Source organism: Siniperca chuatsi, linkage group LG18 (assembly GCF_020085105.1).
Source record: "Siniperca chuatsi isolate FFG_IHB_CAS linkage group LG18, ASM2008510v1, whole genome shotgun sequence".
NCBI classification, from domain to species: Eukaryota; Metazoa; Chordata; class Actinopteri; order Centrarchiformes; family Sinipercidae; genus Siniperca; species Siniperca chuatsi.
Window position 1 is genome coordinate 9,501,711 of NC_058059.1, and position 25,837 is coordinate 9,527,547.

Consider the following 25,837-nt stretch of genomic DNA (forward strand, 5'->3'; position numbering starts at 1 on the left):
GAGACCTTGTGTGGTCTGTTTCACATTCAACTTAACATTTTCAGATCACATTTTTCCTTCTCTAATCTATGTATCAACATTTTTTTTCTGACATTTTGGTTTCTTGAAATCCCACTCTTGTTTCTTTTGGCTGATGCTCATTCACCCTTCTGTTTCTTTCCAAGGAGAACTGTAGTGTGGTCACGCTTTGGTCATGCTGTGGTTTTGCGATGGTTAAGAGATGTGGTGATATGTAAGCCACAGGCTGGGGTTTTTCTGCCTCCGTACCTCTGCTCTGTATATCCAAGACCGTGCTATGGTTGTATTCAACATATTATTACATTCTACCCAGAAAAAAATGATATATTTTAAAATGATATTATAGCAGCACTTTGCATAAAAAACAGTATTTGTATGCGCCTTAATTGTGCAACAGAAACTTCTTGACAATAATTAGCTAAATGAAACCAATTGGGTGTGTGTTTAAACTCAATGTGCATTTTTTTCATAGCTAATTGTTATTCATTGTTGGGCCTTGAAGCCTTAGTGAAAAGAATAGGCAGCTAATTTATCAGTCCTGAAGGACAGCAGCTAGCCAAAGGAAATGTTGACCTGCACCAGTGAATACACTGCCATAAACCATGTCATGTTAAATTGTAAACAGCTGCAGCATTCAATGCTAATAACACATTTTGGAAAGGGGGCTTCATGTTTGGTGGTTTTTGGCAGCACAGATGTTGCCTCTTCCATTCAGAATTTTGCTTGTATGCTGCTGAATTTCAATATTTGTGAGTCAGTTGTAATTCAGTATAATGATGTTCACCACCACTACCACCACCATCAGTGTTCTTTTTCCACCTGTCAAGACCATGCTATACTGCAGTTGTAGAGCAACATCATGCCAGTCTGCTTAAATTACTCAGACATTTATCTTCCTTCTCACCTTGCTGTCTTCTCTCCATTCAAGAAGGCCGGATATGTTTTATTTCTAAGGAAACACGCACATCAATAAGCATTATTTTAAATTATAATCTGAGTTGGCCAATGCTGGCTAATTTTTATGTGCAGTCCCTGGACAGAATATTAGATTTCAAGTATTAAAATAACATGAAAACCACAAAGTCTCAAGTGGGCTTACATATGTCAAATACCACAGATCTCAGTTACCTTCCACACTGCATGTCATGAGAACATTTGAAACAGATGAAAGGAGAAATATACAGTAACTACCTCACATTTAGACATAATAGTTTGCTGCCATGACACAACTACAGGACAAAGCTTATATCAGAAATCCTACATTTAATGCATATCTTGTCACTCTAATTACAATGTAGAGTCTCTAAAAAGCAAACTAAGTCTACAGCCAGGCTAGCGACTCTGTCCTTAGGCACAGCGGTGCTTTGAGTTAAATGCTGATGTCAGAATGCTAACATGCTCCCAAATTGACCATGTTGATAGTGCTGCAGGCTCGCTGCAAACAACACTCAATTCTAATAATAAAACAAAGAAGGTTAGCTCCATGGTATAACCCCCAAACCCGCAAATTAAAGCAAACATCACAAAAACTTGAAAGGAAATGGCGTTCCAACAACCTGGAAGAATCTCATTTAGTCTGGCAAGATTCTTCAGAGTCTTAAAACATACAGGAAGGCCTTCCGTATTGCCATAGCACCTTACTACTCATCATTAATAGAGGAAAATAAAAACAACCCCAGGTTTCTTTTTTAGCACTGTAGCCAGGCTGACAGAGAGTCATAGCTCTATTGAACCATGTATTCCTATAGCCCTCAGTAGTAACAACTTCATGAGTTTCTTTAATAAAAAAATTTTAACTATTAGAGAAAAAATTAATCACGTCCTGCCCTCAGCCGGTACCGATTTGTCTTCAAACACAGGAACCTTAGAAACAACTTTAAAACCTGATATATATTTTGACTGCTTTGCTCCTATCAACCTTCTTCAACTAACTTTGACGATTAATTCATCTAAGCCATCAACCTGTCACTGCTTAAAAACATTTTACCCTTAGTTAGCACTTCGTCACTAGATATGATCAATCTGTCTTTATTAACAGGCTATGTACCACAATCCTTTAAAATAGCTGTATTTAACCCGCTTCTTAAAAAGCCCACTCTTGATCCAGGGGTTTTAACCAACTATAGACCTATATCTAACCTTCCCTTTCTCTCTAAGATCCTTGCGAAAGCAGTCGCCAGTCAGTTGTGTGACTTTCTAAATAACAATAGTTTACTTGAGGCTTTTCAGTCAGGATTTAGAGTGCATCATAGCACAGAGACAGCACTGATGAAAATTACAAATGACCTTTTAATTGCATCAGACAATGGACTTGTCTCTGTTCTTGTCTTGTTAGATCTTAGTGCACACCATTGACCATCACATCCTATTACAGAGACTGGAATTGTAATTGGCATTGAAGGAACCACACTAAGCTGGTTTAAATCTATCTTTTAGATCAATCTCAGTTTGTACATGTTAACGGTGAGTCCTCCGTGCACGCCAAAGTTAGTCACGGAGTCCCACAAGGTTCTGTGCTTGGACCGATTCTATTCACCTTATATATGCTTCCTCTAGGCAATATTATTAGGAAACACTCCATAAACTTTGTTATGCTCATTGTTATGCTTGTTATGCAGATTATACCCAATTATATATATTGATCAAGCTAGATGAAACTAACCAGTTAGCTGAACTTCAAGCACGCCTTAAGGACATAAAAACCTGGATGACCTCCAATTTTCTGATGTTAAACTCAGACAAAACTTAAGTTATTGTACTTGGCCCCAAACACCTCCGAAACACATTATCTTAAGATATAGTTACTCTAGATGGCATTGCCCTAGCCTCCAGCACCACCGTAAGGAACCTCTGAGTTATCTTTGATCAGGATTTATCCTTTAACTCCCACATGAAACAAACTTCAAGGACTGCCTTTTTTCACCTACGCAAAATTGCAAAAATCAGGCACATCCTGTCTCAAAATGATGCCGAAAAACTAGTGCATGCATTTGTTACTTCTAGGTTGGACTATTGCAATTCCTTATTATCAGGCTGCCCGAATAAGTGCCTTAAGACTCTCCAGTTGAGCCAGAATGCTGCGGCACGTGTACTGACAAGAACTAGGAAAAGAGATCATATTTCTCCAATATTAGTTTCTCTGCACTGGCTCCCTGTAAAATCCAGAATAGAATTTAAAATCTTTCTCCTCACCTATAAAGCTCTTAATGGTCACCATCATATCTTAAAGAGCTCATAATACCGTATTACCCGACTAGAACACTGCGCTCCCAGAATGCAGGGTTACTTGTGGTTCCTAGAGTCTCCAAAAGTAGAATGGGATCCGGAGCCTTCAGCTGTCAAGCTCCTCTCCCAGAGGAGTTTCTCTCCTCTCTCCTTCTGTCACTTTCAGCAGGTATTTCTGTCTCCGGAACTGCAGAAACTGGATCTGTGGTTGTGGACCACTTGCTGCCCCCGTGTTCCTGTTCGACAACTGCTACTACAGTTGTTGTTATTGGCTCTGTTACTAGTACTGTCATTATTATTCCTATAGCTGTCATTCATTTTATTATTTATTTATTAATATTAGCACTACAATTACATTACTACTATTTTAAAAATTCTAGATGGTATTTGCATTGTGCCTCCCTCTAATGTCATTAGTTTTGCAGGTATTTAAAATTTGAATATGTCCAAAGTATTGGATTTTTCACCTGATGATGTTGCTAAATAAAAGTAAGGGGATCACCAAAGTTATTACAATTCATCCTCTGGGGCACATGAATGTCTATACAAAATTGCACGGCAATCTATCCAATAGTTGTTGAGATATTTCAGTCCAGACCGGCTTTCTTAACAGTTTATTTAATGCTCCCAAGTGTGATTGCTGATAAGCCTTTTCTAGTCCCTCAGTAAATTAACTTTATTGATTTCTCTCTCACATGCTGGCTTGAAGCCCCATTGTCATGTGGCTTGAGTAGACTGTAGATTGATTGATTGATTGAGAGCTCTTGTTTAAATTTAGTGCACTTTTTCATGGTACTTTATATATTTCTTGTTAAATTGCCTGGAGGAGGAAGTGATGCAGTAGACCATCTCCAACTTAGCTGACAAAAAAAGATAGCTGCTCTAAATCTTTATAAATATTGTTGGAATCACCCTCACATTTCTGCTATTCATATTGTAGTGTGTATTTTTAGCAGATTTTTCTACACTGTTAACATAATGAGTTATGAAATCTGTGAATAATAACAAAGGAATTAAATTACTAATCCCTTCAAGATTCTTTTAACATTTCCCTGAAGGGGAAGTAACACGCTTTCACAGTAACCTCAGTGTTTGAAGGGGATTGGTAATATCTGGCTTGTGTCCAGTAGAATGGTTTGAGTTAGAAACACATGGAAGGGCTGATGGCGGTTTACTGTAACAGGCCACAGACAGCCATGTTCTGTATAATTTCCTGAGGTGTCAGTATCAGAGATATCACACACACCTCTGCACTTGTCCTCAGTTTTTTAAGTGAAAGTTTATATAAATGAAAATCTGAGTTTCTCAACTCAAAATGTGACATAAAAGCAGATAGATTTCATTATGGATTACTTCACATTTTATAACATGTGCTCAGAGTCAAATCCAATTTGCTTGAGTCTGGTACACCACTGAGGAAATGCAACAAAGAGAGGCAGAGGCCTGGGTTGCCTCTGTTACAGCCGACTGGTAATATTTTGGCTCCAGCTGTCCGCCAAAGCTGAGCCAAGTTGCTTTGCTGCAGTGAGTTTCATTGAAAAACCGATGGTTTTGTTGGATTATATTGCAGATGCCAGCACAGCAGGAGAGCTGTATATGGCCAATGTAGCTGCTAACAGCAGATAAATTGCAGAGCTAATATGGAGAGAGGTCCTTATTTTGAGTGACCCTTTTCAGCCACACAAAAAAATAGCCATTGTTCCTTTATGGCTGCATATTGGTCAGGCAGGCAGGAACAGTTGTTTTCTGGGCTGTTAATGTGGGCTCGCTGTTGTGAACCTCACACCCAAGCCATACTTGTATTCATTCACTGTGAGAGTCTTTTTGAGCAGAACACAAATTTTGATAATATGAATTTTTATTAGTAGTTTTACATTTTGGGAAATATGCTTACTTGCGTTACAGTGTTTCCCACTGAATTTGATTCTATTTGTGGTGGTAGCTGACGTAAACCAATATACAGCTCCATTGCTTCACGTTGTGTCAAACAAATAATAAAATATATACAGCGAAGAATAGAAATGAGGCCCCTTTTACTGAGAAATCTGCTTTTCTGACCTGCTCTGTGTTTGCTGTCAATCTCCGTTCAGTGAGTTTAGCCTATCCTTATAGCTGTCCTCTTTTCAAAACAGTAACATTATGTGTGTGCGGCACTGCGCGCACTAACATTAAATGTTAGACCTATGCATATAGGCTAATATCAATCTAGATAATGTCATATATCTGGATTCCAAGACCAATGTTGTTGAATCATTGCAGCTAAATGTTAGCAACCCAAATTTGCTCTCTTGAACATACCGCATTACTCCTATGAACGAATGACTTGAATCACTCAGTGAGTGCCATATAACAGACATGTCTGTGAGAGAGTGAGGCGAAGAGGGGCTGAGCGAATCAATGCGCTGCAACCCAATTTTACCCATTTTAAATAGTAAAATAAATTTAAATCAATATGTGGCGGTCAATGTTGATAATGTGGCCACCACTAAATCAGTGTATGGGAGACACTGCTGTATTGCCAACAGTTCGATGAGAAAATCGATACCACTGGATAAATATGGAGATCAAGACAGGTGGCGCTTAGTTTGACTTAGCATAAAAACTGGAAACGGGCAAACAGCTAGCCTGCCTCTGTCCAAAGGTTAAAAAAAACATAGAAAGTTACACTTTGGTTTTACGGATCAAACAAATGAGATATAACGTGTTAATTAGTGAGCTATAGATGTACTGATAGATGGATTTTGTTACCTTTGGACAAAGACAGGCTAGCTGTTCCCCCTGTTTTCAGTCTTTATGCTAAGCTAAGCTAACCAGCTACTAGCTGTATTTTCATATTGAACGTACAGCTATGAGAGTGGTATCAATTTTCTCATCGAACTTTTGCAAGAAAGTGAGTATGTGTATTTCTCAAAATTCCTTTAATAGACTATAGTAACCACGATAACAGACTTTCGTATAACCACAACAACAGTTCCCTTTAACTTGTGACTGTATTGTGTTGCTACATGCTCTGACAGCATATTTTCCTACTCTTTTTACATTTACCAGACCTTCCTTTTACGATTGTGTCACAAGAGAGAAAATGAAAACAAAAGGGCAGAAGAGTTTTGAATTTGTGACATTAAATTGAGCGATGCATTTGCACAATTTTCAAACCAGACTGCTTGTTTGTTTTAAATGAGGGGCCTTACCAAGGGGTATTGTACCAAAGCTGTGTGACTGTCACGGGCCATGAAGCCTGAGTTCAAACAGTCATTAACCAATAGGTTATGTTAATGTACCATGTTTGTGATCAAATGGGGCGCCATTATTTCTCTGGGCAGACGTATGTACTCACCCTGGATACAGATAGAAACAGCATTTCAGAGAGCAATTCATTTTAAATGGAAGAGACAGGATTTTATTCAAGAGGATATTTGTCACGTAAAAGGCCAACTAAATTGTTTTTATTTTCCAGAAGTGATATCCTGTGTCCAAATCTGAACTGTCTTTCTAATACCACGCCTCTGTAACATAATTTTCCCTTCCAGTTGCTCTGTTTGTGGCTTCCTCCCTGCATTTCATTTACCACATTGTCATCTACATGTGCATTAGGATTTCTTTCCCCGGTCTATTCTATCAATTAAATACTATATTTCTGTCTATTGTACAGCATTTAGTTTTTAACACTGCCGCCTTGGATACTCAGGAATTCAGCAGAGTTAGGCCATCCAGTAAGTACAGGATGTGTGCTTAGGTCATGGTGTGGTCAACAGTGTGTCAGTCAGATAATTACATGTAGATGATTACATGTAATGTGAAAGGGGTTGCTTCTAGTAAATAACCCACAGAGAACCGTCTTATGTGCAGCTCTGTTGAGTCTTTTTGCCTCATTAAGCTCTTGGTTTTTTGGATTCCAATGGGTTGATGTCGTTATGTGCCTGCTGGATGTGGAAGATATTATAAGCTATTGTTTTCTAACATGTTAGCCAAAACAGTTTTATAATGTGATAATATGTCATGGCTGTGTGTCTGGCAGCTTGTCTTGTCTTGTCTTCTTCTGTCCCCAAATGTATTAATGCAGCTTGCAAATACCCAGTTTTTCCAAGTGAATCCTCAAGTAGCAACTGGTGGAGAAACTCTAAGGTGCATGTGAACTATGTAGGTATATGGGGATAAATAGGGAACAATATGCTCTGCAATAATAACCTTTGCACATTTATCAGTCCTTATTCAAGGTGTCATCTTCATACATCACCAGGTACTGTTGTGTTGTAGAGGTATTGTGCCAGTAACAACTAGACCATTCCACCCTTACAGTGCTTACATGAAGCTCTTGAACAGCTGAGTTGTTGTTGGACCCCTCAGATTATGAAATGTCCCTTTAGTCTTCACACTGAGTTATACTGCTAAGTGGTTTGGGGTTATAATACTACAACTCTTGTCTGTAATGGCCTTCCTCCGACAGGCAGATATCAGCTTGTGGAAAAACTTCTCTGACATTGTTTACCTTTTATAGCATCTCCAAACAATCGTCTGTAATTACGTTATAATTGCTAACAATAATGGGACATAATATAGCATAGCTGAAGTAACAGCAACACATTTGAAAGAGGAATGTTAGTGCAATTAAGAATCATGACTAAAAGTCTGCCAGTATAGAGAAAATTGTCTGCAACAATTCCTGATGTCTGATTCCTTCCTTTTCTGAGTGCAGTATTTTTAGCAACATAAATGACCTTTCCAAGAGTGTCTGTTTTTTTTCAGTCGTAGTCTAGAGGTTTGGAAAACACAAAGGTATCCAGGCAGTTTGAAGACATACTCTCTGTTCATAGTTGTTGTTTTTTTATGTGTTCCTATAAACCCATTCTCCTCTGGGTTGTTTTTTGGGATACATCACTGGCAGGAGTAACTGTCCCTCTTAATATACTGCAGTTTTGTCTAGATCTGGATAGCTAATGTGTTGCTTAACTTTGTCTCCTGTTTGTCATGACGACCAGTGTGTCCATACAGAAGTAGTACACATTTTCATATGAAGTTTTATTTATAAATGACATAATGTGAATCTCCAGAACAAATGTAAAAACTGCAGTGCAAACCTTTGTTCAATTGTTTATATTGCACTTGGGTGACCCTAAAGCTGCAGAGGAGTCTGATGTTTTTATCTGTGTGTGTGTGTGTGTTAGCATGCCTGTGTTTGTCTGCTTGTGTTTCTAAGCATAACTGAGAGGGTTTATATGAAGGTGAAAGCATTTAAACTGCCGTAAATATATGGTTATCAATAACACACAATATTAAATATCCTGTGAATGTCTTCCTTTTTTATTGCATTTAGGTAGTTGTACATACAAGTCATGGAATGAGAAATCCATTATGAGTAAAGGAAGAGGAGATAGATCACTTTGTTGAATCTAAAGTTTCACTTCCTGTTATCAAAAGTGGACTTTTTGGTTCCCTACTAATTTTTTGCTGTGGTAATATTCATCATATACATATTTTGACTGAAGTGGGTTTAACTTGTCTGTTTTCGTTACAACGTTTTGGATATAATTCCTTGGAATACTAGACTGCAGGTATAATAAGGCACAACTAACTACATGAAGATATGCCAGCATAATATTATACAACTAGAGCAGCATCAATGATTATTCTCATTATCGATTAATCTACCGTTTATTGTCACGATTATTTGATTACTCATTTGGTCTGGAAAATAGTGGAAAAACTCCCATCTCAAGTTCTCAGAGCTCACATTAACATCTTTTGTCTCGTTTTGTCCAACCAGCTGTCCAAAACCCAAGGATTTTCAGTTTACTATCATTGAAGACTAAGGAGGCCAGGAAATATTCACATTTGTGAATTGTTACTTAAAAACAATCAATAGTCAGAATAGTTGCCAATTCATTTTCTCGATTAATCAATTAATAGTTTCAGCTCTAATCCCAACACATCAATCAGAAAAGGTCTGTCCTTAATAACCATAGTTTGCATATGAGTATGTATCTCTGTTAATTCTAATTGTGCTGTTGAGCTTTTCTAAAACAACATACTATATCATGATATAACATCCATGCATAGATTCAGATGAAGGTGGATTCAGAATCATGGTTTGCTCTGTATCTGGAGCACTCACAACAGCATCAACAGCTGCTAAACTGTAACTTTGCCATAAAACTGTGTAAGGGTCAAACATTAGAGCACACATGTTGACTGGTCTCTGGCTTAAAGAAGAGGAAAGAAATTCTTTTACTTTAGCACAGACAGAATGCAATAAGTTCATTTTTTTCTTCCTCTCTGTTCACCTTCCTTAAAGGACAAATATTTATTCATATATATTGAACAACCAGTAACCTCCAAGAATTGACTGACTCATTCGTTTGAGTGTGCTGATGACTGCAAATGGTAAAATGTTTTAGCTGCTTAGAGAAAGCAACAAGTAGTACCAACAACTTGATCCACTCAGTTTTTTTTGTGCAAAGAAAAAATAGTAATCTAGTCCCACTCTACATTTCTAAACATGAAGCATTCCTCAGAACAGCAAAGCACATGCATAGGTCTCACATGCCTAACATTTATACTCACAACACCTGTGATGATTATCCTTCGAGTCATTCTCCCTTGTGTGTTTTCCTGAACGCTAACTCACCAGAATTGTTATTCTTTTTACAACATAGCAAGCAATCATTCTCTCAGCTCTGGGTTTCTTCAAGATAAGGATTAAACAAGAACATCAATTTTATGTATCTGTGACACACTATTAGAATTTCTACATTGTATTACTTAACCACCATTAAATTACTGATAACTGAAAAATAGCCACTCAGTGCAGCTTCAGATCTATTATTTAAAGATTTGGAAAGTAGTTTCTTTTGACAGCAGAGTGAGTTGTGATACACGTAAGGTGACGTATGATAGTAGTGCTTGAAAATTTGACTTTGAGCCTACAACAGCAGATAACGAGTGATCCTGCTGTGTAGAGTTGACCGTTGGTCCTGTTAGTGGAGAGAACAGACGTCGACAGTATATCTGCAGAATACATGATACAAGTTTTGTTGTGGATTAATATGTAGTCTAGAATGCCAGGGTTTTGGATTTGAAATGAGCAGCTAAAAAGAGAGGGAGAATTCAGTGAGGAGACTACATCTGGATTAGCTGAAGGAACTGGAGGCAGGAGGGAACTGTTGCAGTCCAGACAAAAGCCTGAAGATTGAAAAAGAATTTGGGCAGAGTTATTGTTGATGATGACACGTCTGATTTAACAGATGGTTTTGTGCAAGCATACTGAATGGGTTGTGCCTTTGTTGCAGGTTTTGCACAAGAGTCAGTTGACTAAGATGCATAGCAAATGCTTGGCAGTGTAAACAGGATGTCAATAATGCCATCATGTAGAGGGTACGATTTTCCAGGGGTAGGGGAGTGCACCTTCTTCAATCTGAGACTGAAGTCTAAGGTGGCTGGCAGATATTAATGACAATGATGCGAGATGCAACAATAATGCAAGCAAGGTGAGAGTGGGAAAGAAGAGTTGATTATCATGAGCGTAGCAATCATTGAAAAGTTGTGGAATGTGGTAATAAGGCCAAAAAGTGATGTTAAGGGAGAGAAGAAGAAGGAGCAAAATCTGAGCTTTAGAGGACTCATGAGGATAGACTACAGTGTAGTTGTGTAAATGTAGTGTGTGTGGGCAAATAATCAGGGTCCATAGACACTGATTTTTGGATATAAAGTCAGATCTCTGGGGGAAGTTGATGGTAATGAGGAGCAGATCAGCAGCTCTTGGACAGCAACTTGTAATTATTTCAGTAATTTTGTCAACTTTTTTTTGTTCGTTTCAGTCATATACTTATCTAACGGGTACATGTGTCTTTCTGTTTCCTGTACTTTTTTTTATAATTCCCAAATCCCTATATAAACCAATATTTACCTCACTTTCACATCCCTTTTATTCAGCTGGAAGACTTTGCTTGCTCATTGTGCTGCTGTGCACTGCCCCTTGGCAGTATGTGGCACCTTTCAACAAATTTACAAGCTAAGTGACACTTCTGCAGTAAAAGTCTACAGTATGTGGGCAACTAAAATAATTAGGGCTGCGACTTTTATGATTATTTTCATTATCAGTTAATCGGTCAATATTTTTTTGGATTCATCAATAAGTCATTTAGTCAATAAATGTCATAAAAATAGTGAAAAAATCACAACTTTCCAAAGCCCAAGGTAACATCTTCAGATCGCCTGTTTCTCAAAGATATTCAATATGCAATGATACAAAACAAAGAAAAGTAGCAAATCCTAACATTTGAGAAGCTGGAACCACAAAATATCATTATATCATATATATCAATCATTATATTACCAAAATCATTGAATTATTAACTGATTAGTGTTTCTTTTATGTCACCCTTAATCCACACCATTCCGCATAAGCAGGCTATTGAGCATGATTGCAGAAGTTGTGTTCTCTCCACTTCGACAAACATCTTCTCTTGAGTGGAATGCAGACATGTTATTGTATATCACTGGCAGCAATGCTAGACAAATAAGCCTCCACTGAGCAGACTGCATGTGTTGTCTCACAGCTGTGTGTGTTTGTGTGTGTGATACCCTTTAGTTTTGTAATTATTATCCCTGTTAGAGAGAAGAGCATGCTGGGATGTGATGAAGTGGGCGTCTCATGTGAAGGTGTATGTACTGTGTGCGTCTTTGTCGTCTTCATCCTTGTGCACTTTTTGCTTTGACAGACTTCCACTTTAACTCATGTGTGTCGGTGTGAATTAGTGTGTTTCATCACAAGACAAAGCCAGGCCAGGCTGGTCCACCATGTTGGTTCAGGGGAGGTCCACTGTTTATGAGGTAATTAGAGTGCTTATGGTTCACCCCGGGTAACTGAGGTCAGACTAATCTATGTCTAGATTTCAGGGGGGGCTGTAAAATGATATGGGTCACTGGCAAAATGAAATAACCTTTAGGTGAAAAGAGGTACAGGTGGCAAAACAATCACATTGTCTGTGATGTCTTGCTCATTCTGAACAAGTGCTGGAATCACAGTGTAGTGTGTCTGAAGTGAAATGTCAGTCAACAAGCTGCTATTGTGTGTGGGCATGTGACTCTGCAAAATCTGCTCATTGTTATTCTTGTAGAAAAGTGTCATGAATGCATTTGGGATTTCTTTCCCCCCTGTTCTCTCACTCATGCATATGAATGAAATCCACATGTGTTTTGAATTTGTTTGCTAATTTGCATGAAGTTCATGAGCAACTAACAAGCTTGCACAGAATTGTATTCTTAGCTGTTGTTATGAAAGGTGCTAAGGGTCCCGTGCCTCATTACTCAGAATGGTCTTATTATGTGTGCTGAATATTATAAAGAGCTTCATCTCTAATTACCTATGCTTAATTTTTTGGATAGTAATTATTCTATTAAATGCTAAAACGACAAAGGGACATTCATATCATGTCCCCTAGTGTGTCACTGTGGAGAGTGATTTAGATCTGAGCTGTTTCTGCTGTTCAAATAGTGTGAGAGGAGCTGAGGTGGACTGTTAAATAGCTTTTTGGGAATCGATGCCAGATATTGACTCAGACAGTTGTTTAAATATAAACAAAGCTGTTTGGAAAGAATGATATCCTTTTCAATTTAAGCATTAGAGTGTTCTAGCAGAGGCTGTACTTCACACACACTTTTCATACACACTGCATTTATAAAAAGAGTTACTTCTTAAAGAGTTGGCTTGACCCTCACCAAGGGAAAACATTACTATTTTACCCCAAGCGACTTACCATTCTGGAAAGGTGTGTTTGGACTCCAATCACTAATTGCAGCCTTAACCATTGCCACAACATGTCATTTGACAAAACCCTCTCTAAAGTAGGCAATAGTATGACTGCAGTGCATTAGTTTGAACATTCTTCTAACTGGACTATAACACTGTAAACCAGGCAGTAAAAAAAAGTGTGCCAAATGCAAGATTTCAGAGCTAACCTATAGTTTTCATTTATAGTTCTACTATTAGCATTTCAGTATATTGAAAACTCTATATAGCACATAGTTAAACATAGCTGTACATCTGGTATGTGATGGGAATGTTGGTTTCATGGATCAGCAGTTTATCGCTTGAGACTTTTCATAAAGACCTGACAGATTTTTCACCCCGAGACTATAAATCATGTAGTTGGTTTGAGGTTATTTTATTGCTTTAGTGCATTGACCTTCAGCTCAGTATCCATCACCCAGAGTCTTTACTAGGCATGTTGTTTTAACTTGTAGACAGGTCATATCATTACCATCTCGGATCTGGGTGTCTACCTCTCCCGGTCTGCCTGTTTTCATGTCCGTGTGTCAAAACAAAAAGGGTTATCAAAGGGACAACATAAGAAATCAACTGTTTCAGATTAAATCAATTTGTATAAATGGAAAATGCCAGATAATACTGTAATTGTGTTTTAAAAGTGTTTTAATCTGCAAAGTAACCAAATATCACACCACAGATTTTAGACTTGTTTATTTAATGATATGAGAGAAAGTACAATCAGGTAGAATACTACAGGGCTAATAAGCATTTCCCTGAATGATAATTTAATAAAGAAACTGTTAAAAATTAATTTCAACACAGATATGGATCCAGTTTCCATGGGATGTTGTCGCCTCTTCCATGATCTTCTGGAGACGGACATAGATGTTTATTTTCTCATGATTGTTCAACTAACCCTGGTTATTTTGCTAAGATGGTTATTTGCTATAAGTGCTTTCTGTCCTCATGGGGATGTTATTTTGACATGAAATATTGGATCACACAGGAAGCCATCCTCAGATCAGCTCTCTCAGGGTGTCCCAAGTTATAGCCTCTTCCACCCACAAACACCACGACATATGCTGAAATGACAGACATAGAAACAACTTTCCACAGTTTGACAGTACATTTTACAGTACAGTTATCTTTGCCTAAAATAAAAACATGCAGTACTTCCATGCTTAATAGATATCCTACATTTTTAAACAATTAGGGTGTTCCAGTAACTAGCGTTAGCAAACCACCATACAAAACATAAATAACAAACATGCTAAAGAACTTATTAACAACAGCCTTGCTAGTGGCTCTGTGAGGCTGTACAGTACTTAGGCACAGTGGAGCTTTGAGCTAAATGCTAATGTGTGCATTCCAACATACTTGCAGTGATAATGCTAACATGCTGATGTTTAACAGGTATAATGTATACCATGTTAACCATCTTTGTTTAACATGTTAGCATGCTAACATTTGCTAATTAGCACTGAGCACAAAGTACAGTTGAAGCTTGAAGTGCACTAACATGTTACCGCTACAGAGCCTATGCACATAGCTACACTGTAGCTAATGTATGCCTCCTCAAAAATGTAACTACACATCTGTGACTACAGAGTTACCACCGGGGACTGCAAAAATGGTGATTGGCTGCTTGCAGTGTCTAGTACACGTTTCTGATGCGAGATTGTTGATAGTGAAGACATCGTAGACCCAGTGACTCTAGTGAGGCTAAGAATTAAATGGAAACATTTTAGCCTAAACAACAAAAATGACTCATTTCAAAATAACAGATTAAGAAAACCAGGTTTCTCCCCAGTAGAAAAAAAAGTTGGCATTTGTGATGAAATATGTCAAGAAGTGTTTTATCTGATGTCTACTCTGCTTTTCTTTCACTTTGCTGTTGATGATAGTTTAGAGATGCTTATACTGACTGTCATCCCTCTGTTACGAAAGGTGCCTGTAAATACATGTACAAAAACTCACTCTACACTTACGCTTAATTAGAGTTTATCTGAATGTAGCTTTGAAATGAAAGTGTCGGGTTGTGTGTAGTATCTGCATAAATCTGTGCCTCTGTCAGTACGTCACTTACTGTGTAAATCAACAATGGGCATCAATTTGATCAATCAGATTCCCCATAGCTCCCCTCAAACACAAACAGTATATTTAGATGCATACACACAAACTCACAAACGAACTACACATGACCTGCTCTCACCTCATGGAGGGCTTCCTAACCACACCTGCAGGAGCAGCCGCATTGAGTATCAGCAAAGACTTGAAATGAGATTGTCGCAGGTTAATATTCTTTAGTGGAAGCCTCAAGTAGAGTGAGGGAGGTTCTTGTGGGCCCTCTGCAGGTAGTAAATATTCAGTTGTGTGACTGAATAAGCACTAGGCTACTCTGTATATCCTGTACTGATGAAAATGACTGTAAAAGCAGTCGACTGTAGATGGTAGCCCCATTGGATTGCAGTGGTGCAGAATCAGTGATTTGCTTTGTTTTACCAGGATTATATTTCTGTGATGACGTTATTGCAAAAATCATGACCTTTTTATAGATGGGTCATTAGATTCATAAATAAAATTAGAAGTAGCAAATGGAAAATCTTATTGTAGAGATCCTTGGTTTCGAAATGTATTACTGTGATAAACTCTCACTGTCTTCAGATAACATATTCTGCTTTTCTTACTCTTCCACAACGTTCCCTAAAATTATTTCCTCATGTATCATGTGCATCTCTTTATTTCTGGTGTAGGTGTAGTGTTTAGGAGCAGGAATTCATGTTCCCCTCAGGATGAATCAGTAACTTTGGTGATCCCACAACTTTCCATCTAGCGCCATCATCAGGACAAAATTTTTATTTGTGCAATACTTTGGTTTAATTTGTGCAATACTTTGGTTTATGACCAAATACCTGCAAAGCTAATGACATTCACATCAGCCTCACGATGTGTTTAGCGCTGATTAGCAAATGCTAGCAAATACTAGAGCGCGCCCAGCCGCCGCTGTGGGGGTTGTATATAGAAAATAATAGGGTTGGCTGTTGACGCGCACAGTTCGGCAGTGGTGTGTTTTGGACTTTAAACTTAACCTGGTTGAGCGCAGATGAATTGTGTTAAGTAAAATAAATGAATAAATAAATTACATCAATTGTGTTTGAATACAGGTGAGCAGAGGAGGGAGAGCTTTCAGTATATGCAATTACCAGACAAGCCCATACGAATGCCCCTATCATCATAACTGCTCCTGAATAAAAGCATATTAAAAGTATTACAGAGTAATATTTTTTCAGTACCTCTATCAAAGTGAGTGTGACTGCATTATATTGCCATGACTTCATGGTGTAATTAGATTTTTTTTATCACCTTCTGTTTGAAAGTAACACCTGGTAGCACTTTTCCTTAGAGCTAAGTGTGAGGGAGGGATGAATAATACCTCATGATGATGTGACTTGTGCTGATAAAATATTGCAACAATATGTTATCATGGAGATGGTATAATAAAACTTAACACACATGTGGGAAGAAATGATGCAACAGAGAAGATGTTAAAGGAAAGTTTTTTGCTTCACATTCTCTAATCAAGTTCTTTTCTCATGTAAAGTATTTGGATAAAGGATGATTCCATTTATCATAGCCTCTATGAAATTACATAAAATCTGAGTGCAAATGTATGGATTAGAATGGAAAATTTGAGAATTGGAAAGAAAAGAAGTATACAGTTGAGAAGGAAAGAAATTGATGTGACAGAAACACAGAGAATAAATGAAGAGTGAAGTTCAGTATTTGGTCAATTTTTAAGAGAAATAGGAAATGCTGCATAGTCAACCCAAAGGGGGTTTTAACTGTAATTCAGAGGAGTGTCATCAGACATGAACAAACACGCAACAGCAGGCCAGACAGCAATCTCTGTGTGTGTGTGAGATGTTTCCCACATTAACAAACACAACTGTAAAAACAGACTGAATCTGTGGATCTGAATCTGTGGATCACAACAGGTTCTGCAGATTAATGTTACAAGTCAAACATTATGCACATTATATGGAAATATGGGACCTATGATGTGATTGTTAATGTCCATTTGATATTTTACAGAAAGAAATGTTGCAAGGGCTTCAAGTTTGTGTTGGGCCAGTGCATTCCTGAAGGTAGGGAAAACTGTTTGGATGTCTGTCTTGTGTATTTGCTTCTGATATTTTTTGGAATTCTCTCACCCATCATGTTCCATAAGGTCTTTAGTCCTTTAATGTACTTGACTTAACTTTCTCTTGTTTGAAACTCCCTGAATGTTTAATAACCCATGACAGGCATGTTGCCTGAAGTTTTGAATTGAAAAACCTTGGATATATATATATATATATGAGTTTCCCCCTTGTGTTTTCTTGTGTTTACACTGATCAAATGCATCATTTCTTTCTGCAGACTATGATGTGTGTGCTGGCGCCCCCTGTGAGCAACAGTGTACTGACCATTTTGGTCGAGTGGTGTGCACCTGTTACCCCGGCTACCGCTACAACCGTGAGCGCCACAGAAACCGAGAGAAACCCTACTGCCTGGGTGAGACCTTGTACAAGAGCACATCAAGATAATTCCTCTTTGAAAACGAGGAGATGCTTTACATTCTCAGATTTATAACAGGTGAAAGTGTTAGTAGGCAACACTGTAACTTGTACCAGAATGTAGTTTGGCCTTTCCTGTCAGTTAAAAGACACCTGAACTCTTTCCTGTATATTTATAAAACCCTTTTATGAAAATAGTCTTCTTACAGCAATTCTGCAGGAATTCTGCAGAACTGACCTGCAGTTGTCTTTACACAATCTCTAGAAAGCCTTTAAAAGTTTTGCTCCCCTCAGATGCAATAAACTGCAGCAGAGTGTAAAATTGGTTCGCCTGATTTCTTTTTCTCATTTTGAAATTGAGTCCCCCATCCTAGTGTATTGCACTAGTACACTGCAATGAGTAAATTTAAGTGATTGTAGATCATTTTAGGTTGAATTTGTCTTTTAATCCATGCTTATAATGCATTCATTATTGTTAGTTTGATGTCTTTTTTACATTTCCATGCATTTATCCTTGTTTTCTTTAATCTAAATTGAATCACTGTGCATACATGTTAAATTAATTATAATAATAATTAAATATGTATTATATATATATATCACATTGTCAGTTACAGTCATATGTGGAATATATAATGAATCGTTTTGCCGAATGCTGCAGTTGATTTTCATACACGCCTACAATCTATAATTTGTGCCAAGATGGTGGTAACAAAAACAAAAGTTCGTGGGTATGTGTATGTTAATGGGTTCTAAGTTATTTTAATTGACTTTGTCTTTCTTTAATATGCTTACTGTCCATTCTCTGTCTCTGCCTGTCACTGCAATATAGACATCGACGAATGTGCAGACAAAAACATGACTGCATGCTCTCAGATCTGCCTCAATTCTGCAGGGAGCTACAGGTGTGAGTGTGAGAAAGGCTATTTCCTGGAAGAAGATGGCAAAACATGCACCAAGGGGGAGAGAGGTAAGAATAGTATTTTTACTCTTTTTTAAGGGCTCTTCTGACTGCGATGTGGAGCTGAACACACATTGTTATTTGGTGTGTGTGTGTGTGTGTGTGTGAGAGAGAGAGAGAGAGAGAGAGAGACAGAGAGAAAGAGATGGGGGTACTGCAAACATAGACACCTGGTAGTCATTACACATCTCAGCTCCTTGTGCATGTCAGAACAGTTCTGTCTCCTAAACATACTACTGCCCCCATGACTCCTGGTCTTTTCTGATTTGCTGGATGCATTTGAGGAAAACATCACAAATGGTCCAGGCGATTAAAAAAAAGTATTTTTTTTACCCAGATTCAGTTGCCAATGAAGCGGTCAGGGGCTGAAGATTTGCTACTTCCTCCCATGAGTTTATCTTCCATTACCAACTATAACATTTCAGGAGAAGAGAGTGAGGAACTATGGTACATAGTCATGCTCCTGCTTTATGTCCTGCTGTTTTGTAACATAGTGGGTAAAATAGTGTCCAGACACTTTCACTCATCCATAAAGTATATGCATTCGTCTGTGCTTTTCATGTTGTTTTTTCTCTTAACAGGATTGTGCAAGTGTATTGCTTAAACTGTAATGTTTTGATGTGGTTTCTGAATAAAGAGTGGTTTTATTTATAGCAAGAAATGTCCTCAGTACCCCATCTTTTCGTCAAAATGTTCAAATAAGAAAATATGTCATTTTATTGCATTGTTTTACTTCTAGCAGAGCCAGTAGTCAGACCTTAGTTCTGCACTAGTCTTCCCCGCGGCTCTGACACATTTACTAGACCACCTACCTGGCTAAGTCATAGATTTTAAGTGACTCACAACGCTTACAAATGACAATGTTACACAGTTATCCTGGACTGTATAAGTCACTCATCCCCTAAACAGACAGTTAGCTCACACAGTTTGCAACAACCCAACAAACTGTCTCAAGACTAGCACTTTGTGACTCTTTACAGTAATCACAATTTTGTTTCTTTTAATAGTATTGCTTTAACACAATTTTTAAAGGTCCAGCGTGTAGGATTTAGTGGCATCTAGCAGTGAAATTGCAGTTTGCAACCATTTGAATACCGCTCGCATCAACATCCCCTTCTAAGCGTGTAGGAGAAACTATCGTGGCAGCGAAAACACGAATATCCCAATCTAGAGCCAATAGCTCCTCCTAAATGTTACATACTGGACCTTTAAGGAAACATTTTTAAAACTTACTTGCCCAAATCATGTTAAATCTGTCCACATATTTCACAAACAAGGTGATATTGTGGTTTTCCTTTTTCTGAAAGAAACATTTTCTGGTAACTTTTATAACAGAATTTTTTTCCCCCTATTCCCAGCAGTGCATCTCTTTGAGAAGTCTGACAATGTGATGAATGCTGGAACTTGCTCAGCCACATGTGACGATTTCCTCCAGATCAAAATGTCTGTCCTTCAGCTTAAACAGAAGGTATGGGTCAGAAAATAATAACAAAAACAACACATTTCTATCTTACAAATATAAAATTAAATCTATACAATCTACCTGTAACACAACACTATTTTTTATCTTAAATCATAATCCTGCATCCTGCAATCCTGCAGCTTTTTCTGGTATTCTATGGTTGACTGCAGAAAGGCCCCAGTGAGCATTAACCACATCATCTTGACTCAGCAGAATATAAATATCTGCAGAACTGCTCCGATTCTTTATCACCACCTAAAGATCTTGCTTTATCTCCAAGGAGTCAATACCTGACAGTATTTCAGAAACAACAGCTGGCAGATTTTTACAACTTCCTTGAGATTTATTGTAGCACTTTATTTCCTACTAAAAAAAATGGCTGAATAAACTTCCTTCACTATAGTTGGTACATTTCTTTGTCAATAAGTGGGAATTGTTAGGCAATTTGCGTGAAACTCAACAGTGGAGTTGCATTTCCCTCTGTGTAATCACAGGCTTCTGAACCTATCTGAGCACGAGTCTGTCAACAGTGGCACTCAACACCCTCAACTGTAACACATTTTATATTGCTTCCAGCTGTGTGGTCTAGGTGCTCCTGCAGCTATACTCTACAAGACTCTTTTTCTTAATGTCTATGTATTAAGAAAACAATGAAAATACTGTATGTGCTCAATGTATATTATTACAGTATATGAGAAAGTATATTCTCATTTATTCATATCATGGAAAGGTTAGAGTATGAGTTTAGGATCAGACTGTGGTTCAAACACCTGTGCCCAAGGTCACAGGCTACAGTCTTGCATAATGCTCACTGATCAGCAGGTGAACCATGACCTTGCTCAGTGTGTGTGTGTTTGGGGCATATGCTCGTACATCTGTGCGCATGAATTCTGATTCGTAGGGCCTTGCAGCATAGCGAGGTCTTTCACGTGTTTCCCTCTGGGATTGCTAGATCCACATGATGTTATACAGAGATCAAAGATAACTTTTCCCAAGGATGCCACTTAGCATACAGAGCAGGAACTCTCCTGGTCTTGCTGAATAATGCAGAGGGGTTACCTGGCCCTCCATCTGTCTGGGTTACAGCTTGTAACATTGTGCAGATGGAAAATCAGCTTTCATCTTAGGCAGGGTATATCATTTTAACATAATCTTACTTGAAGTTGTCCCTTCCTGTCCTGTTTGACAGTGCAGGACTTCATTGTATGCAAAACCATTTTAGGAATGACCAAATGATACGCATTTAGATGTTTGACATCACTTCCAAATAAGGAAAAAAGACTTTCATCCCATGAGAGATTATGTATTTTTGTTGGCTATGTTCTTTATTTGATATATCATTCATTCAATTATTTGTAGTTGACTTCTCATTGACCTGTTCATTCAGTCATTTTTTTCTGCATCCTTACTCAAGATGGCCATGCTGTCAAACAGTGCTGACGTCCCTGAGCAGATGACCAGTGAGAAAATCCTGACTTCACCCATATTTTTACCAGGGCCTCCCGGTCTCCCTGGTCCTCCAGGTAAAACACATGAAGCTAAAAAATAATAAAACAGTGTCAGACTCTGGCCTGCATCCAGCAGGGATGGGTTGAAGCACTAAACAAAAAGTACAGCTGAGTCTGATGGGAATGTCATTAACTTTGCAGGTATTTGGTCATAAACCAAGTATTGGACACATTCAAATTTTGACCAGACAATGGGGATCCTGAGGGGGACATGAATGTCTTTACCAAATTTCATTTGAAGTGAAATTTCACTTCAAATCTCCATTAGTTATCGAGACATTTCACTCCAAACCACAAATGTCAACCTCATGGTGGCACTAGAGGAAAGGTCAGAGGATCACCAAAGTCATTAGGATTCATAATCTGGAAACCAAGAATGTCTTTACAAAAGTTTGTGCCAGTCTATCCAATAGATGTTGAAATGTTTCAACAAATAAGTGAAAACTTCAAATGCTGGTGGCACTAGAGGAATAGGGGTCAGGCGATTATGATTAAGACTGCCATCTCTTGAGCTACACCACTAGCATGGCTAAAAAGTTTTTCATCTATTCTGCAAAAATCATCATAAATTATCAGTTGTCTTTAGTTCACTAATATCAGTCTGGATTGTTTTCGGAAATCCAGGACCAGATGGCCCTCCAGGACTTCCAGGACTGTTGGGGTCCCCTGGGCCTCCTGGTCCAAGGGGCTTGATGGGACCCATTGGACCCACACCAGACCTGTCCCACATCAAACGGGGCCCCCGAGGACCCATGGTCAGTTAATACATACCTTTTTTTCACAGTTATTATAAATAATCGGCCTTTTGACAGTAAAACCTCTGGCCACACAATGTTCATCCAAGATAAAATAGATACCTTTACTCAGCATTTTATATACAATTTAATTTGTCATATTGCTCATATTTAACAGCATAGGCCTCCGAATCAGCAAGTATGAATGTGTGTGTGTTCTGACTGTGACCCCCACTGCTCTGAGTAATTCTTGGATACAGTAAACCAGTCTCTTACGTCCATCTTTACCTTAGCTACACTTCTGCTTTGTGTCACACAGCAGAATTACTCAATCTGGATGACGGCACTGAATGCTGCTGCTTAAAGTAAAAGCTATTTTTACATTTGTCTATGTGGCAGATTTTATGGGATTCCGAGTTTTACTCGCCAAAGTATTCTGATAAATTAGCAATCCTGCATCGTGACAAAGGTCCCAGGAGAGTTGTGATTGATTTACTGTTTCTTTATGAATTGAGCATGAGTAGGGAACAACCAAGTATCTCTTGCGTTTCAACTGACACATTTCAGAAAGACACAAAAACCATCCCATTACGCATCTTCTTAAAAGAAACCCACACTTTTGCAAGGTGAAAAGGGATGACACATGGTAATGGCAATAACAACAGAGAAAGCTGAATCCATTTACAGCTTTAGTTGTTTTCTTTAGCTCGCTGTGTTGTTGTGCAGCACTCAATCTTGACAGCAAATGTCAACCCTCCGTGTTAAAGTGTGGGATCTGAATCAAGAATGTGCTGGATTTGGCCATAGAGACATATTTCTAGTTTTTAAACCTTGTGTATTTATGCAATTGTAGTTATTGATAAATTAGACTATCAACACCTGCAATCAGTCATATCACAAACTGCATGATGCCAACCCAAGAAATCTGGAACACTGTTTTTACAGTAGAAAGTGATATATTGCTTTGTCTGTGTGTGCGACATTTGGATATGTGTTTTAATGCACAACTCTTTATATTCATGACATGTTAATACATTTAATCGGTGCACATGCTGGTGATGTCTGACTAAAGGGGAGTATTCCCTCTCTCCACACAAAAACCTGATTAGATTCTGAGCACAGTTATGAGGTTTGGCCACCAGGTCACATGTGTTCGACTGCATGTCAGTGTTTCAGAGATGATGAATGTGGTATAGTGTGTGACTCACACTGGTACTGATCTGAATATTGGCCCTAGTCCCTATACAATGTCTTCACACTTCTTTAATGATGATTATCCCAGGGAAGAGATCAAAGCACTCTCTACCATTGAGCTGAAGTCGATCAAAAATGGCCTGGAGGCAGGCACAAAGTTAATCTTGGATAATCGTTGTTGGTGGAGCGCAATGAAGAAAATATTTAGAATAAATTTGTTTTCTGTGAAAATAGTGAATTGAACATTTCTGTTTGGGTGCAAGGCAGGGACACACCATCAGATAGATAGTCACATTCAAATTCACATTTATGGGCTTTACAGTATCCAGTCCACTTGACTTGTATGTCTTTGGAGTGTGAAAGGAAACTGACATGATTGAAACAGAAATGAAATGCAGTTATTTATTTATTTTTCGTTTAACAGGGGGCTCCAGGAGCACCAGGAAAAGATGGCCTAAAGGTGAGGTCAGATGATGTTTTGTCACCTAATCTTGTCCTATCTGTGTATTTCTTTTTTAAACATAACCTCTATGAGAGGCAACTATTCTCAACAAGAGTCTCCATTTCAATTGCACATTGTAGAACAGGGGTCCAGCATATTGCCCCTCGGGCAGAGGAGTCGTTCATGTTGGCAGCAGAATTTGACTCTTGGCTCACTGAACATGGCCTCTCTCAAAGGAAAGATATCAGAAGGTTTGCAAGTACCAAATAGATACATTTGGCTCACCTGCCAACACCATGTCTTTCAAAAGATATTTCTCAATAGCTAAATTGTTTCTCAACTTCCCCAGATTTATACAGGGTGAAAACCACAAGGCATGTGTCAGGATTCTCACAAATCCTCAAATGGATGTTACACAGGCAGAGTTTGTCCCTGCAGATGATATGATCACTGCAAGTTGCTACCAGTTGAGAGAGGAAAACTGGTGTGTCTGAGAAGCCATGTCTAGGTTCAAATAAATGCTTACTCGGCTCAAGAGCATCTTGGGCCAATTTTGGAGTTGCTTAATCAGACTTGAGATTACACATTCTACCAGAGGATCACTATTTGTTTAGAGTGATATAATCTATAATTAGCATGATTTTGCTCACCTGCAAACAAGTTTATCCTGCAACCTGAGTCAGAATCGACCCAATTCACAAAGAGCTGAGGCCAACAGCTAGTCTGTTCAAGTGGCAACTTCTTCCTGACCACCAGTGTGAAGACTCTAGATACCTCTGGGCTATTGTGGTTGTCTGGAATATCACATGGATTTTGTGAACAGTGCCTTTGGATTGGCTGACAGGAGGTAGTAACCATCTTTCAAAAGGCTAACTGGAATGCTTTTCTCTGCTGTGCCTCCCCGGGAAGCCTAAGGCAAAGAGTTAAAAAAGAGACTCCAGCAGATGGTTAAGCCTCAGATTAAGGAGGCACAATGCAGATTCCACCCTGGTTACAGTGAGATTTGTGGTTCCATTTTTCACATTTTTTTGTATTAAGCCAGATTTGCTCATGCCTTCTCTCTCATTTTGTAATATTCCTAAAAAGAAAATCAAAGAGCAGCTGAGGTCTTAAAAATGCGATGGCATCTTTGCTGTTTGCAGATGATGCTGGTTTGACCTTCAGACTTTTACTGTGTGCTTTAGAGCAGTTGCAGTTGAATTTGACAATGGTCCACTCTCATTAAGATGGGGAGGACACACTCAGCCCAAATGGAGACGTTTAGCTGTTACTTTCATTAATGAAAAATGAAGAAGGCCTATTGAAAATAAAACTCAACTTCCTGTCAATCTGTGATATGACAGTAGATTGGTTGTACAGTGAGAGTGGTAAGGTTTCCCTACTCGGTGCCAAGGCTGACTTTCAATGGGAAGATGAAGCTCTGTGATCCAGCAGGAAGTCCGAATCAACTTAGACTGAGAGCAGCAGTGTAGGTAGTTCGGGCCGTTAATATATGGCAGACATTATCAGACCTAAAAGTGATTGTGATTAGACAGGAATCTGGTTTTGATATATATATATATATATATATATATATATTGGTATAACAAAACTACATAAATATATATACCCCCTCTTAGGGAATGAGATTTGGGGGGGGGGTTCAGGATTATTGTGATTTTTGTCAATAATGATTCAAGAATGACCAGTCATCCATGTCACACTGACTAAGAGAAGTATGAGGTGTAAAAGCTGAAGAGATTCTGGTCTTGTATTGGCACTAGATTTTGTTATAAACGTAACACTGTTTGCTTAGCTTGTGGATCACGTATGGAACAACTTAGGTGCATCTGCTTTATTGACATAGTACCTTGGTATTCTTTCAGTACAGCTGGGATGTTTGTGTGGATAGATTGGAGGGTGATGGTAATCTGTCTCTGAGTAACAAATCCAAACCATCTGCCAAAACACTCACAGCCCCGGTGTGACCCT

At 38.5% G+C, this 25,837-nt stretch overlaps 1 protein-coding gene across 2 annotated transcripts in view; it reads left to right on the forward strand.

Annotated features, from left to right (window-relative positions):
- Positions 1 to 25,837, forward strand: part of ccbe1 (collagen and calcium binding EGF domains 1) — a 49,467-nt gene that overhangs the window by 21,136 nt on the left and 2,494 nt on the right. The window contains exons 5-11 of one of the 2 annotated variants that reach the window (XM_044173149.1): positions 17,102 to 17,154; positions 17,429 to 17,563; positions 18,398 to 18,535; positions 19,885 to 19,994; positions 21,403 to 21,510; positions 22,111 to 22,251; positions 23,849 to 23,884. In XM_044173149.1, coding sequence (XP_044029084.1) covers positions 17,102 to 17,154; positions 17,429 to 17,563; positions 18,398 to 18,535; positions 19,885 to 19,994; positions 21,403 to 21,510; positions 22,111 to 22,251; positions 23,849 to 23,884 — 721 coding nt within the window. Of the gene's footprint in view, positions 1 to 17,101; positions 17,155 to 17,428; positions 17,564 to 18,397; positions 18,536 to 19,884; positions 19,995 to 21,402; positions 21,512 to 22,110; positions 22,252 to 23,848; positions 23,885 to 25,837 lie in introns of both variants that reach the window. The other variant, XM_044173148.1, reaches the window with a different exon arrangement.